The 16,301-nt window shown below is 44.9% G+C and overlaps 1 protein-coding gene and 1 long non-coding RNA gene across 3 annotated transcripts in view; one reads left to right on the forward strand and one right to left on the reverse strand.

Moving 5' to 3' along the window:
• Positions 1-16,301, reverse strand: part of PEX14 (peroxisomal biogenesis factor 14) — a 137,540-nt gene that overhangs the window by 94,023 nt on the left and 27,216 nt on the right. The window contains exon 1 of one of the 2 annotated variants that reach the window (XM_027110225.1): positions 5,127-5,147. The exons of the other annotated variant lie outside the window; for it this stretch is intronic. Within the exon in view, the coding sequence (XP_026966026.1) occupies positions 5,127-5,132 (6 nt within the window). The 5' untranslated portion in view covers positions 5,133-5,147. Of the gene's footprint in view, positions 1-5,126; positions 5,148-16,301 lie in introns of those variants that run through there. 2 annotated transcript variants of the gene reach the window in all.
• Positions 9,926-12,248, forward strand: LOC113622211 (uncharacterized). Its single transcript, XR_003433455.1, has 2 exons — positions 9,926-10,637; positions 11,475-12,248. It is a non-coding gene; the product is annotated as an uncharacterized LOC113622211 (long non-coding RNA).

The raw sequence follows: 16,301 nt of genomic DNA on the forward strand, positions 1-16,301 counted from the left end.
ACAAGATGGGCTCCTGGATTCCAAGGAAGATAAGCTCTGGATCAGGGAATTCTGTCTAGCATCACCCCACATAGAGCAAAAACCTAAAACTTTGAGGAGTCGCTAAATGACACTCCTACCAGACATCCTACAAGAAAGTTGGAGAAAGACTAAATGTTAAAAAATAGATTTGAATACCAAAAAAGTAGTAGTCACAGCTCAGAAACAGCTCGAATCCAAAAAGATAGCAAGAAAAAACTTGGAAATGACAAATGTGGGTAGCCTTTAAATCGTCTTCAGATCTCTAGAAAGCAGAAAAAAAGCGAACAATTAAGATCTGCTACTAAGAGAAGACCACCAAGTCCTGGTTCCTGCTATTATCTAAGATTCTTCTATGGCCTGAGGGAAAAACTAGAAGTACAAGTTCCAAAAGTATGATTCAGAATAGAGAGAAAGCTGGCACTCAAAAATCTTCAAATTTACAGTAAGATGACAGGAATTAGAAACTGTTTATTTTATTTTATTTATTTATTTTTTTGTGGTACACGGGCCTCTCACTGTCGCGGCCTCTCCCGTTGCGGAGCACAGGCTCCGGACGCGCAGGCCCAGCGGCCATGGCTCACGGGCCCAGCCGCTCCGCGGCATGTGGGATCTTCTGGGACCAGGGCACGAACCCGTGTCCCCTACATCGGGAGGCGGACTCCCAACTGCTGCACCACCAGATGAGGCCCTAGAAACTGTTTCTATTCAAACAGTCAAATGAAATCAGCTCCTCTCAGGGGAAAGTCGTCCTCTTCACCAAGCACACTGGCCCCTGGGAGTGCACAGGAACAGACCCTCTGCCAAGATAGTAAGATCAGGGGAACCAGCTCTGGCAGCAAGTGGGGTCACATCCGTTTGAAGTAAGCTGGTGGCCAGTTCAACTGTCTAAAAAAGGGTATCTAACATGGGTCAGGCCTCTCTCGCCGACTTCAGGAGTAACTCACCCACACGAGTGTAGCACAGAGAAGCAAGACAAGCCATGCCTCTGACACGGATGATGAATGAGTCATCGCTTTTTACACATCTTTCGGAGGCACTGAGATAAGGACTGTGGAACTGATTCTTGTACCCATTGTCAGATCTGTACCCACAGACTGTCTTTAGCACCAAGATGTAAATTTGAAAGAGAATCTAAATCAAGAGATATCAGTCCAGTTGCCTCCTCTGATAAACCCCAATTTAGAAATTTTTAGCTCAGCAAAAAAATCCGCTGCACACAGAAAGAATTAAATGGTAATCATCATGGCTTTGAACCATTCAGTAACCTTTCACTAAACACCATAAACATTCCTATCATCAACAACCACAGCTTCCAATAAACAAATACACTTTTAAAAATAAACGATTCAGGGCTTCCCAGGTGGCGCAGTGGTTGAGAGTCCGCCTGCCGATGCAGGGGACACGGGTTCGTGCCCCGGTCTGGGAGGATCCCACATGCCGCGGAGCGGCTGGGCCCGTGAGCCATGGCCGCTGAGCCTGCGCGTCCAGAGCCTGTGCTCCGCAACGGGAGAGGCCACAACAGTGAGAGGCCCGCGTGCCGCAAAGGAAAAGGAGAAAAAAATTAAAAAAAAATAAACGATTCAACAAAGGCCTATTAGACACCACTGCCATCTTGGCCATGAGGCTCTCAGTACAGGTCTCCTACCTCTAACAGGAAGATAAAAAGGAAGGTCTTTCTGCCCTCCATCTGATGTTCCTAGCAATCCTGGTCACCTAAAATGAGCATGTATTTTACTTACAATTAACGCAAAACTTAAACAGTTTTCACCATTAAGCAAATCCGTCCTATTGAGCACCCCCTCCTCCTCTAAATCAATGGGAACTCATTTCTAATTCCTTCCAGCTCTGTCTGGGAAACAGACAGAGGTTCACTTTTTGTTATCAGAAGGATTAAGAATCACCATCTTGCTGTGCAATCTTCTTGATTCTCCACACCCCAATTGTGCTAGGGTGAAAGACTTTGAGATCACAAAAATCCCTACATCTCCTCAATTTGGCAAAAGCTTCCTGAGACATCACTCATGGTTTTCTGTTCACTGTCCTTTCTCTCTCTCCTCTTGCCTGTTTAAACACATGGACACAGAGTTATTAACTTTTACAGGAAAACCAAATAAAATAATGTCGAAGCAAAAATGCGGTGATGTCAGGCTGCAGCTAGCACCATTCATCTGTGGGAATCTGATTAGCGCTCTAGTGGCAGAGCTACCTGGAAAAGTGCTCACAATCAAATAAAAAAATGATACCAAAACATTAACCTGATGGCTAAAAACTCCACATTTAAACAGTTAAAGTAATAAAGGAGCTTTTATTGAGTATTTTTTATATTTCATTATGCCCCAAATTGACGAGGACTCCCGGATACATTTTCTAGACTTTCGGTTCCTCAAATCAAATGCTCTCTTGGACTTTTTTTTTAAACTAAAAGGAAACAGCATTTCTTGTAAATTTGAATGAAAGGATTAAAGCTTCTCCTACAATATCAATATCAGCTTGGAGTGCAAACACAGCCAAACACTGCAACAAACAGAAGCCTTTTTTGGTTTATGTACTTTTAAAAATAAATAAATTTATTTATTTTTGGCCGTGTTGGGTCTTCGTTGCTGTGCACGGAACTTTCTCTAGTGCGGCAAGCAGGGGCTACTCTTAGTTGCGGTGTGTGGCCTTCTCATTGCAGAGCACGGGCTTTAGGCACGCGGGCTTCACTAGTTGTGGTGCGTGGGCTCAGTAGTTGTGGCTCGCGGGCTCTAGAGTGCAGGCTCAGTAGTTGTGGCACACAGGCTTAGTTGCTCCACGGCATGTGGGATCTTGACGCACCAGGGCTCGAACCTGTGTCCCCTGCATTGGCAGGCGGATTCTTAACCACTGTGCCACCAGTGAAGCCCTGGTTTATGTACTTTAATCCTAAACCTGCCCACAGCCAGCAGAGAATTTTCCTCCATGATTTTACCTCACACAAACACTCTATTTCCTCATTCACACACATTTTGCTCAAAGTTTGTAGGAAACAGGGACTTCCCTGGTGGTCCAGTGGTTAAGACTCCAAATTCCCAATGCAGGGGGCCTGGGTTTGATCCCTGGTCGGGGAACTAGATCCCACGTGCGTGCCGCAACTAAGAGTTCGCATGCCACAACTAAAGACCCTGCGTGCTGCAACTAAGAACCAGTGCAGCCAAACAAATGTTCTAAGTTGGCAGGGAACAGAATGTGGCAGAGTGGCAGGGCAGAAAGCAGGCCGGGCCTCAAGAAACCTGCACACCGAGTCCAACCCTAACGCTATGTCCTCAAACCCGGCCCCTCACGCCCCGACTCTGTGCCTCAGCGTCCTTCATTTCTGTAAGATAAGGGCTTAAATAGATGGCCTTCTGGACCCTCCAAGCTGCATCATTTTATAATTTCCAGTTGACTCCAGCAGGCAACCTATGATACCTAGGCCAGGGAAATGGGCAAGGGTCAAGGACCAGAACCAACCATTCGAGAGCTCGGCTCTCCAATCTCACCCAATCAAAAAAAGGAGAAAACCAACAAAGAAGGAGAAGGAGAGAGGGAAAGAGAGAAGAAATCGCTGTTGTCAAAAAAGAAATGACAAATTCCACATATATTACACATAGCAAAGATTTATTCACACTACTTATTATTTATTTCGTATACAAGCTTAGTTAAATGGTGTCCAAATCACAGAAGATTAAAAACTGCAAATGAGAAAAGAGAATTGAGCCAGCTAGCAAGAGATACTCACAGACCAAAGACCAGATAGTGAAAAAAGTCTAGCAACAAATGTCAGGAGAGAATCGTCTATGAAAAGCAAACAGAAAACTCAAAAAGTTTATCAGTCCAGGGTCATTCGGCACAGATGGAGTCATTCAGAGGAGGGGCAAATACACAACAGATCTACATTTCAACAGGTTTTGAAAACAGAATCTACACTTCCAACACAATATAAACATGTACATCTAAAATGATGATACTGAGTCATCAGGATTGAATTATAGTCTACTCTGCCTAATAAAGCGAGAAAGCATATAACCCATTTTATGTAATTCCCAGCCAAAAGTTTTAAAGTGTTTTGTTTTGTTTTCATATGGATCTCGATGGCCATCGGGAAAATGTGGCTATCCAGAATGACTTATTGCAGGAGGGTGGCAGAGATGGTGGCTTCCCTGACCTGAACAAAAACAGTTTTTATTCAAGTTAGTGAAGAAGCAGGAAGCCAAAGATTAAATGATGAATAGTTACTAAGCATTCACTGGGTCCACACAGCACACCAGGCACTTAAAAAACCAAGAAGAACAAGCAAAGATGCTGCTTTTGCAGTTACAATCTAGAACAAGGAAAGCCATCCGGCCCCATACATGACCTAGGACTCCCCTCCTCAACAACCTTGACAAATGATCAGTGAGCCTCCACTCAAATGCTTATAATGAACAGAGAACTCACTCTCTTAAAAGATTATCAATTCATTTTCAGGAGTCCTTCTTTAAACTGAGTTGAAATCTGCTTTCCTGAACCTTCTATCCATTGACTCTAGTTTTCTGCAGGAGAATACTACTAACTGATCCACTTTTTGAAATAATGCTGGGTAAGGAATGAGGATAGGCCTCTGTCACTTGGCTATCTTTTCTATAAAAGCATTTCCCTTACTCTGCTTATTAACTAAATGTGAACACCCGTTTCACTGTATAACAGTTTCATGCTCTTAAGCTTGGTAATAGCAGCCTTGCCCTTTCTGGGAGAGCCAAGGCTACACCTGTAATGTCAGAATGCATTAGCAATAATAAAGGCCACAGTAATGCAAGAGACGACTTCATACACACGTCATTCCAGAATGGCTAAATTCAATCAAATATGGCAGTGCTTCCTACAATGCTATGATCACCAGGGCCAGCGCGTGTGACGTGGGCCCACTTACTGGAAGCCGCTGGAAAGAGAAAGTGAGCGCTCTGCTTTGAGACTATAATGGACAGAGTTTTTACCAGCCCGTAAGTGGTTTGGCATCCTTCTTTCCCAGGAATTACCTAGAAATTCATTTAACATCTAAAGACTACAAATGAACTTCAGAAGGCTAAAAGTACATGAAGAGAAGGGCAGCGGGGCTCGTATTCTCTCACCCTCATCTTAAAGATATACGATCCTGGGCTTCCCTGGTGGCGCAGTGGTTGAGAGTCCGCCTGCCAATGCAGGGGACGCGGGTTCGTGCCCCAGTCCGGGAGGATCCTACATGCCGCGGAGCGGCTGGGCCCGTGAGCCATGGCCGCTGGGTCTGCGCGTCCGGAGCCTGTGCTCCGCAGCGGGAGAGGCTGCAGCAGTGAGAGGCCCGCGTACCGCAAAGAAAAAAAAAAAAAAAAGATATATGATCCTTATGGAGAGAAAAGTAAACTCCCAGAAGGTGGTAATCAAGAATCAAAGCCAGGGACTTCCCTGGTGGTACAGTGGTTAGGAATCCGCCTGCCAATGCAGGGGAGACGGGTTCAAGCCCTGGTCTGGGAAGATCCCACATACCGCGGAGCAACTAAGCCTGTGCACCACAACTGCTGAGCCTGCGCTCTAGAGCCCCCGAGCCACAACTACTGAGCCTGCGTGCCACAACTACTGAAGCCTGCGCGCCACAACTACTGAAGACTGTGCGCCTAGAGCCCGTGCTCTGCAACGAGAAGCCACCACAATGAGAAGCCCGCGCACCGCAACGAAGAGTAGCCCCCGCTCGCCACAACTAGAGAAAGCCCACGCACAGCAATGAAGACCCAACACAGCCAAAAATAAACAAATAAATTTATATATTTTTAAAAAAAAGAATCAAAGCCAAAGATGACCTGGTCTTAATTCTAACTCAGTCACTAACTTCTTCAGTAACTTTCAGAGAGTTGCTTACCTTTCCTGTTTCTGCTTCCTCATCTGTAAAATGGAACTATAACTGCATAGAGACTCACCAAAGTGTTACAAGGAATAATTAGTTAGCATTTATATAATACTTTTGATCTTCAAAGTAGCATTATTAGACTATAAAGTAGAGTAGACGTGGTTTGAAAAATCTTTTTAAAACCTAAAATAAAGTATGCAAGCAAATTCAGAGACGCAAAACAGGCTGACCTCATCTCCCAACAGCCAGATCTCTTTACCCCCATAGACAGCCATTTTCTGCCCTAATCTGTACTTGCATGTAGAGACAAAGGTATAAATCTTTTATTGGGAAAATTGGAGGAGGTGGAAAGAAGAGAGAAAGGAGAAAGAGAAGGTTAGAGGAGAGGCACTAAAGAAAACATAAAAGGGAAGAGAGATAAGAAGAGAGAAAAATAAGGGGCAAGGGGCTTCCCTGGTGGCACAGTGGTTAAGAACCACCTGCTAATTCACGGGACATGGGTTCAAGCCCTGGTCCGGGAAGATCACACATGCCATGGAGCAACTAAGCCCATGTGTCACAACTACTGAGCCTGCGCTCTAGATCCTGCGAGACACAACTACTGAGTCTGCATGCCACAACTACTGAAGCCCACGTGCCTAGAGCCCGTGCTCCACAACAAGAGAAGCCACAGCAGTGAGAAGCCCGCACACCGCAACGAAGAGTAGCCCCCGCTCGCTGCAACTAGAGAAAGCCCGTGCACAGCAATGAAGACCCAACACAGCCAAAGATAAAAAAATAAAACAAATTTTTAAAAAACTTTTTTAAGAAAGGAGGACAAGAAGGGAATAGAAAGCAGCAAGAAATAGAGAGGCAAATCCTAACCCCTAGAAGAAGAGCAAAAACAGGAAGAGAGGAAGAAAAACAAAGAGAAATGGAAAAGAAAACTTCATTAGGGAACAAATATAAAGTGTATCCTGTTTTCAGAGAAAAAAGAAGGTTAAATTTTTTTTAAGTTAATTAAAAAGAAAAAGCGGAGGACAAAGAGCAGAGGATAGAGAAAGAGAACATAAAGCTTTAAAGAGTATGTCTGGAAACCAGAAAGCTGGAAGGGAAATCATTAGCAAGTCCACAGTGCGTCTACAGTGATACTGCGTGGATCAATTCATTTAACGCTGCCCTGTACATTTACAGAAAAGTACCTCTGATATAATAAAGGCTCATAAACACGCAGAAATTGGGTTAGACCCGTTTCGAATTCCTGCCAAACAATGGTTCAGAAAAATGAAGCTTTATTTTAATTAGCTGGACTCATGAGTGATTTGATAACAGCAGATGCTGTCTGGATGCTTTCAGCTTGATGGGCTCCACATACATGAACTTAGAGTGGTTTTGATGCAATTAGGTGTTTCTTTCTGTTCCAACATGCCAGGCCCTAGGACCAAAACCTATGTGTAGCCCCTACATGTTACTGTATTTATCTACATATTAATATTTCAAATCATGAAGATGAGAAAAGTGACCACATAATAGAAGTAGAAAAGTAGTTTTCAAAGTCACTGGTGAGTAGACGAAAATATTCTCGTGATGTATTTTTTCTTTCCACTGGGGAAAGAGAAGTTGGGTAGCTGAGAAAAAGCCACACAGGGCAGCATCGTATAGAAATATTTAAAGCCAAAGCTGAGACACAACAGACTGTGTACTTCCAGTTTTGCAATTCCAGTCCAGTGTTACGGCAAAGGATTAGCACGCTTAATGCACAGCCTGACCTGGGACTAAGTGGCCTTCAAAATGTTCTTTGTAATCAGGCATCCTATTATAACCCAGCTCACCGCTCCCTGAGACAGGCGGTGGTGTTCAGGACCACAACCCTGCAAGTCCAAGTATTTCCACCAGGTGCTTTCAAGCTGGGCATCTTACTGCCCCTCTCTCCCTTTTAAGCACTCTCTCTTCCAAAGAGCATTCTGTTTGCTTTTCCCCCAGCACTCACTGCCCTCTCTGCTAGGACCGCTTAGAATACCACCACCCACATGCATGGAGCTGCTAAAGGACCTGCATAAAGCCAGAGCGGCTTCCAGCATAGGGACTCACCTAATAGGAGGACCCGATCTGTTAATTTTCTGTCAGTTTGTCACAGCTGGCCTGAGAAGGGGAAGATTATGAGAAGGGGTGTAGGGAGAAAGCTCTCTACTAGGTGTGCCAGTAGTCTTCCTGAAATTCTGAATCAGGCTTTCAAAATCGTTCACCCCCTGCTGAATGACAGGTAGTACAGAGGGTGGAAAAAGAGAGACGCCAGAGTTTTGACTGACTCCCTCGCACAGAAGCGGGGCGTGGGGGTGGGGGCACTTGAACCCCACGACTACCACTGCAAGCGCACAGGGAGAAACACACACCCCCTCACTCTCTCTCTGAGAGGACAAAACAGACATGATGACCTTCACACCAGCTCCCCTTCACTGGCGCTAACAAGCTGAGCACTGTAAATCAAGGATGAAATCCCTGTGCCAGGAAAGCAAAGGAGAAACATTTCTTCTGTAAAGAGCCCAAGGATGCTGCCTGCTTCTGAATCAGCATTTCAGGGCAAGTGTTTGGAAAGCAGGAAGCTCCATGCCAGCAACTGAAGGAAAAATATGTATTTATTATATATAGTAGGCCTTCTTCAAAAGTTATTTATTTCACAAAACCACTCTGCTAAATAGAGGTTTCAATCTAATTGGAACTGCAATCTGCATATTGTAAATGCACAAAATGACAGTCTTTGAGATTTTGTTCTCCTCCACAGTTTATGGGTTCACAATTAGTAGATTTCTCAACATACATACAAGAATGTAAGAGTACAGAGGAGTATCCTTTAAAATATATATAGGGACTTCCCTGGTGGCACAGTGGTTAAGAATCTGCCTGCCAATGCAAGGGACATGGGTTCGATGCCTGGTCTGGGAAGATCCCACATGCCGCGGAGCAACTAAGCCCATGCGCCACAACTACTGAGCCTGCGCTGTAGAGCCCGCGAGCCACAACTATTGAGCCCGTATGCCGCAACTACTGAAGCCCGCACACCTAGCACCCGTGCTCCGCAACAAGAGAAGCCACCGCAATGAGAAGCCCGTGCACCGCAACGTAGAGTAGCCCCTGCTCGCCGCAACTAGAGAAAAGCCTGTGCTCAGCAACACAGACCCAATGCAGCCAAAAATAAATAAATAAATAATTTTTTTAATGCTTTAAAATATATATATTGTATAAAAAAATTTTTTTCAGCCCCTTGTATACCCCAGAGGAGGGGCAGAGGGTCCAAGCTGTGAAATGGGAGGATGCTTACAATACCTCCAAGGAGACAAAGCCAATCAGGGGAAAGGAGGCTGGTGGCAGCTGCCCGAGTGTTCAGGCACACAGGGCTTTGATGAGACCCCATTCACCACTAGCCTTTTCTTTCCTTTCTCGGGGAGGCAAGGAGGGAATCCCTACTCATCCCAACTCTCTCCACTCCTATCCACATCCCAAATGAGCCATGGTTAATTAACAGAGATGCAAATAGTCACGGACTGAAATAAAGGTTTTTAACAGGAAGTAAAAGGAGACCTTATAAATCATACAGAAAAATAAAAAAGAAGAGGGAGAGAGAGAAAGTATCCAGAGCAAAAGGTCACACTACCAATAACTGAGGAAATGAAGAAGAAAAGGGACAGGTCAGGACTTCCCAAAAGGTCTAAAATTGTCTGCTTGTACCTCTGGGTTCACATCAAAAAGTGATTTATGACAGAGGAGACACTGTTCTGGGGAAGAGAAGTGGGTACCAAGATTCTGGAGTCCCATATGCGCCCGGGACTTATCTTCCTAGATTGCATCCAAATTAACCTTCTGCTCCCTGTTGCTCTCACTCACTTCAAGAAAAAAAAATTATTTAATTTTTTCAAACATTGCATCCCTAGAGCCCAAAGATATCCTTTGCTTCCTTAAAAACTAAGCATCTTCCAATTTACGGCAACTCCTTTCTGCCCTCCATACTCTGACAATGCCAGCCTCTCTGTCACAGGGTGTAACCTTCATTAAAAAAAAAAAAAAAAATCAGAGCTTCAGCTTCCCATTAAAAAAAAATAAAGATAGAAAGATAGGACGAATAAATATGAATTTGAAGGGGAATTCTGCCAAAACCCAAACCTCCCAAATCTGGTTCAGCCACATTCTTGCCCACAGCCTGTACTTCTCGGTGCCTCCCTGCATTTTTCAAAATGCAGCTGCACAGACCTCTTAAAATTCAGATTTCTAGCACCTATAATTACAGGGAGCTCGAGCCAGGCTCCTTTAATTAATGAACCTGACTCCTCTCTCTTCCGAGGAAATCTGCATAAGGGATGTATCACACAGGGGTGAACTGGCCCCTGATCAGTGCTATCTGCTCTCTCTGCCAGATGAGCCAGCACTGCACCTCCAACAGGAGCACGAAGTTGCCCCCACCCCGCCTCCACCATATAACCCGATCTGGCACAAGCCCATAATGCAGTTAAGGCCATAAGACATTTCTTGGAACTTAAGGGAAGAGAATGATGCTTTCCTGGGTGTGACCAGCCAAATCCAAAGAGAATGAGATTCTCCCCGGTTCAAATGCTCCCCTGATTTTACTCTCTTCCCTCTGCTGGGATGAAAAGCAGAGGGTGCAGGCAGAAGCCACTGTTCAAGGCTGGACAAGCAACAGAGGGAGTAGCCTGGGCTTCGAAAACTCTGGAAAAGAAATGAACACAACAAGCCTGGGATTGACATGCATCCCAAAGCTGAAACAAAACTGGTAAGAAAAGCCATGCCTCTTTAAAGCAAAACAGGTGGAAAGGGGTCATGATACTGAGGATACTGTTCACAGGTCTGGAGAAGAATTTGAGCACATCCCAAGGACGATATACTGACCACAAGAGCTGTTCCCAGGTGGTCCTCACTGATTCTTGATACTACTCCTTTCTAAGCCAATCCCTGATTAGCACTTTTTAAAGAACTGGTCTGCCTTCTGGCTGCTCTGGGCAGCACAGCCTAATGCTGTCTGTATCTGCTGCACGTGCCAGGACAGCCTATAGCCACTCTCCTGAAAGTGGGTAAAAGCTGGTTTGTAACCGTGTTCTCTGGAAAGGAGGCTGCCTTTGGCTATAACAAAGAATGGAAATGGTTGCAAACAAAGCCACAGATGCCAGAACAGACAAGGCCTGGGTCAAATCAAGACGACCCCAGGTAAAGTTTCAGTAGGAGATTTGAGATCCAGTAGAAGATGCCAATGGATTTGGCAATAATAAAAACAGGTTTGGTTCAGCCACTACCATCTGATAACTGTTTCTCAAGGGCCCCTCAGGCCCACAGCAAACCCAGTGGGGCAACAGTTGTTTTACTGACCAAATAAACATACCAATTCTACAGGTAAAGTTGTCAGACTATGTACCCAGTAACACACCTTCTGAGGTTTTCGCAGTTTCTCATTCGTGATTTGGGCTATAAAACGAGGCTAAGGAGCTACTGGAGAACATCACTGGGGTCAACCAATAAAAATTTGAGTTGTGTTGTCCTAGCTTCTTAGTTCTTCCCAGGGGACTTTACAGTGTAGGTGTCAAAAACTAAATTTGATCATTCTGTATTCTGCCAGGAAAGGAGGCTTCAACGTTCCAGTGACTTTCTGCTGCTGTGAATACAATTTCGGAAGAAAGGAGAAAAAAAAACAGTAACATCAGTCTATCCAATGGTTAAACCCTCAGATTAAAGCAAGGCATGCTTACTGATGGCTGAGTCTAACTCCGTGCGCCTGTCTTGTTTCCTGGCACGGCGACCTGCCATCGTCATGGCCAACCCCCAGACGCTAACACCACACACCATCCCTGCTTTCCCACTAGATCTGGCTCCAAATCCATAAGCATATCCCAGCCTGGATCCACAGCCCTCGGTGCTGCAGTAGAGCTCCAGCCTGAGAACACGACTGACCGACTGACTGTAGGAGCCACTGCTTCCGTGTTTCCAAACCACAAGCAGCCAGAGCTGGGTGAAGGATTTTTTAATTTGGTTTGGTTTTCCAACCAAGACATTCTCAAAGTTCAATGTTCTTTGAAGTGGAAGCATTTAATTTTCGAACAAACAATTGGAAGCACAGGACCAGAGAAAACGCAGAATCGAGGACGAAGGTCAGGATACGCAAAAATAAGGAGCAGGGAGGTAGCTGAGTTCAGGAATGTCCAGGGAGTCTTGGCATGGGAGCTCACACCAGCTGGCCAGGCACTCTCTTTCCAGGGTGTCTCAAGGGGAAATCACCCATCGATCCTAGGACACACTGGTTCTAGGACCAATCCCTTACCTCAGAACAGCCTCTGCCTCACATTCCTGCTTGCGCTTTAATGTTTAAATTATTAAATGCATTAATGTATTTACAGTATTCAAGTCTTATGTGCATTTTTCTAAGATAATTTATGTATAAGAGTTTGAATGTCCATGACTGTTAATGTCTACAACCCTTCCTGTTCATTATTGATTCTGGAAGAAAAAAAAAAAGTCCGAGTTTTAATGCCTTATTTTTAATGTATTAAGAGTCTGAATAAGTGCATTCTCTTTCTTCTTCTGTGATTTCATGCTTTAAGTAGTGCATTTATTAAACTGACACAGTAGGAACTGTGGCGAAGCCTGGCACGGCCCCACGCTGCGGGAGCCGCCAGCGGGAGAGGCGCGCCTGCTCCTCTGCCACCAGCGCTCAGCACTCTTCCCACCTCCGCGAGGCCGGGAGGGCGGCCGAATTTCGAATTTTGGGCGTGCAAGGAGATTTCTCTTCCACCTTTTTAAAGCTCTTGCCCAGGTCCTCTCTCCTTGGTAAGTGGGTTTCCAATTAAGGTTTTTCTGCTCATCGGAAGCCCTCCTCTGGTGTGCTCCAGCTGATATCCAAACAGAGCTCACGGTCAGCACACAATTTTCAAGAACAATCAAAATACCTAGCTTAGCATGGCAAAAACAGCCAACAAAACAACTACTTTTAAAGGGGGATCTCAAAATGCAAACATCTCAAACAAACGACACCTCCATTTAGGCAGAAAAACAACTTTCTTTTGAAATCCAGTTTCCCCAGCGTAACAGCCCTCTTTCAACTATAGACAATAGAGCGACAGTGACACCCAATGGCCTACAAGTTCATCCCAACTGAGCATTCCCCCGGCTCTCCCCGAGGTGGGTCTCAGGCCCAGAGTTCCTGTGCCAACATGGAAGCTAGAAGGAAGTATCAGCTACTCATCAAGAAGCTGAAGTGCTAATGGATAAATTTCTTGCCACTACATGGAACACACACACAGTATGTAATCATGCACGTGTGTACAAACAGCACATCAGAGCACACGTCAGTACAGTCTTTCTGGCGGGTGACGTGAGAACGTGCGTACATGCACACACACAGATGCACAATACGTGGACTCAGCCACACTGTACAAATCAACTTGGAGTGGGAGAAAAGATGCCAGACGTAGTTCACTGCCATTTCAGAATCTGACTCTGCCATTTCAAATGTCACATAGATATATACACACACACACATACACAACAAACTTATAATATGTATACGCTACATCGGTTTTTAATATACTTTCTCCTTTTTTTTTTTTCCTGTTTCCTTTCTTTTTCTTCTTCTTTTCTTTTTTGGCTACTCATTACCATTCTTTAACTGTTACAATTTATATCAGCATATAATGTTAAATAATTACAGGGAGCCGAGCACACTCTAGTGAGGATATAAACGCGCTGTGGGAATCTACAGATTTAAACAAATAACACTCACAGCAGGGGGTGAGCGGATGAATTAGCATTAATATCTTGCCTGGGAGATCCCAGTGCACTGGTACTGCTTAAATACAGATCTTTTCTGTAACAGTCAGTATGACAGCTCCCAGCAACACGGCCCCTCCCCTTTCCCAGTCAATATAGCAGCCAGTGAAAACAGAAACGTCCCTATAGCAATCAATATAGCAGCCAGCTAAAATAAACCCTTCCCTTTTAAGGGCTATATAATAGTCAGCTAAACGGAAGAATTGGCACCCCTGCTGGATAGCTCAGCAGAGAAGCCAAGGAATGAACAGGCTACAAGCACTAAACGATCCTTCTGCTCCTCCAAAAGGCCCTGCCCAGGAAGGGAGAAGACATCCATAGGTAGGCAACCCAGAGGGAGCCTGTGGAGAGACACTTGGCAGGCTGCTCCTGGTCCCAAGGAGTAAATGTGCAGGGCACCCCTAATTGAGGTTTAATTAATACGGCCAGAAACTCTAGAATCCTTGTTCAAACTGTCAGCTGGAACGAGGGAACATCTCTCTCCAGTGGGGAGTGAGAGTATCTTGATTTGAACCCCGCTTTGCCCCCGCCCTGCTCCCACCCTAGCCCCAGAAGGGAAGAGTATTAAGTTAACAGCCTGTGGTTTTCTATTTTCCTGCAGCAGGAATAGTGGTTGTGTCAGAAACAGACATCGAGCCAAGTGGGTGAAAACACAGCATTCTATGTTGAAAGCTGCCCTGCAGATTAACAGAACTCATGTTTAAAACTCACAGCCATCAAATTTATTAAATACTGTAATGATATCATATTTTCCCCCATTCACAGCATAGAAAATACTCTCCTTCCTTAGAGACATATAGGAAAGAAGTTTTCCTGCAACAGAATTCAGAGGATGGCTCACTCTGAAGGCCCAACTAGACCAAAGGCCTTTAAAAAAAGAAAAAGAAAAACAACAAGGAACATTTAAGAGAGGCTCCTGTGCATCTGAAGTAATTGTTCTTTTTCATTATAACTAGCTACTTCTAAAATTAGTTCAGTAAGATTTATGAATTTGATAAATGTGGAATATGACCACTGACACCAGTGCAGGTTTCCCACAAATACTCCTGAAGTTAATGCTGGGATTTGGTTATGCTCCAAAGCAGATGAACATCAGGGACCCACCCCACCTTCATTAAAATTCCACAATCTGTCTGCCATCCTTTTGAGTAAACCCACAGAGGGTCCCTGTTTCCCTGGCCAGGTGTTTATCACCCAATGATGTTCATGTCATCAATCAGGTGACTCAGTCAAGTGCCACAGTGTCAGAAACTGCAGGAAGAAAGATCCGACAAGTCCTAGTTTGAGAGCTCAAGTCCTTAAAAATTTAGATCCTGACACCCCACCTAAGCCGTGAGAATGCTCTCTTTTACTTCAGGAATTCCAGGTAAATGCCATCTTAGGAGAGAAAAAGGTTAATAAGGTCAAGGCCCTCTCCTGGCAATCAACATTCTGTGTAGGAACCCTATAGGCCGTCCTAGGAAAGCCTAGCAAGCTTAGTCACACTGTGATCCTGGTACCCATTCAAGGGAGGAAATGGATACGTGGGGAGACCCACGATTTTGCAAAATGCAGTATCACAAAAAGTGAGTTCCTGTTACGATTTGACATGGCATTAGCTTCTAGAGCTGAAGCCAGTGAGTACTTTATAAAATTCAATGTACGTGGATGTTTCCATTTCTAAACCACACACAGAAACTGGGGGGGCGTAGACTCTCAATCTGATGGCAGTAAACCTGGAGAGAACTCATCACGATGTTAGCAGAGACTCCACTTCAACTACAGATGCCATCACGATCATCATCAAAGCAGTGGGCGGAGTGTGGGGGGTGTGCAGGGGAGAAAGAGGGAGAAAGAGAGACAAATGAAAGGGAAAATAATTATGAACGGGAAGGAGAAAAGAGAGACATGAAAGAAAAGATCACAGATAACAGAAGAGGTAACAAAATAAAAACAGAAAGACGAAAACCTTACTTTGGCATTTACAGTTTAAAGGTTTCAGGGCATTTTATGAAATGACAGTTGCAATAAAACAAACAGAATGGTGAGTCATCTGGTTTCCAACTTCTGAGTCAAAAGGGGCTGTTTCTAGACAAACTACAAAGCAGCACTGCTGCCTGCACACTTAACGATGCCTATCACAGCTACAGAACAGGATGTGGAGAGAGAGAACGGGGAGGTGGGAGTGAGCACTGTCTTTGCTGGTCTCAGTGTCCCTGTGAATAAAGACTGTCAAGATTTAAACCATAATAATGGAAAGGCTATAAAGGTCTCAGCCATAATGTTTCCTCTGATGTTCCCTTTCATAAAATGCCCGCTTTATGTTGCCTACGTGGCAATGGTACACTAAACATCTGCGTACCAGTGGGAATGCTGCACCCTAAGTTCCCAGCGGGCAGCAACTGGGCACTCCAGCCCCTTGGCTCACCATCACCATCTACATAAGTGAGCGCGCGCGGGCATGCACGCACGCACGCACGCAGAGACACACACACACGCCACAAGCATGTGCTGAGTGCCTACTTCCTGCTAGGAGCTGAGGGATAAGGATGTGTGCCCACTGCATACAGGGTTCAGCAAGGGGCCGAGGTGCGAAATACCCAGGAAACAAACAAACGAAAAATGTATTCTGCTTGGAAATGTG

This window comes from Aethalodelphis obliquidens, unplaced genomic scaffold (genome assembly GCF_003676395.1).
Source record: "Aethalodelphis obliquidens isolate GAN/ISIS:26980383/991018 unplaced genomic scaffold, ASM367639v1 scaffold9, whole genome shotgun sequence".
In the NCBI taxonomy this organism is placed as follows: Eukaryota; Metazoa; Chordata; class Mammalia; order Artiodactyla; family Delphinidae; genus Aethalodelphis; species Aethalodelphis obliquidens.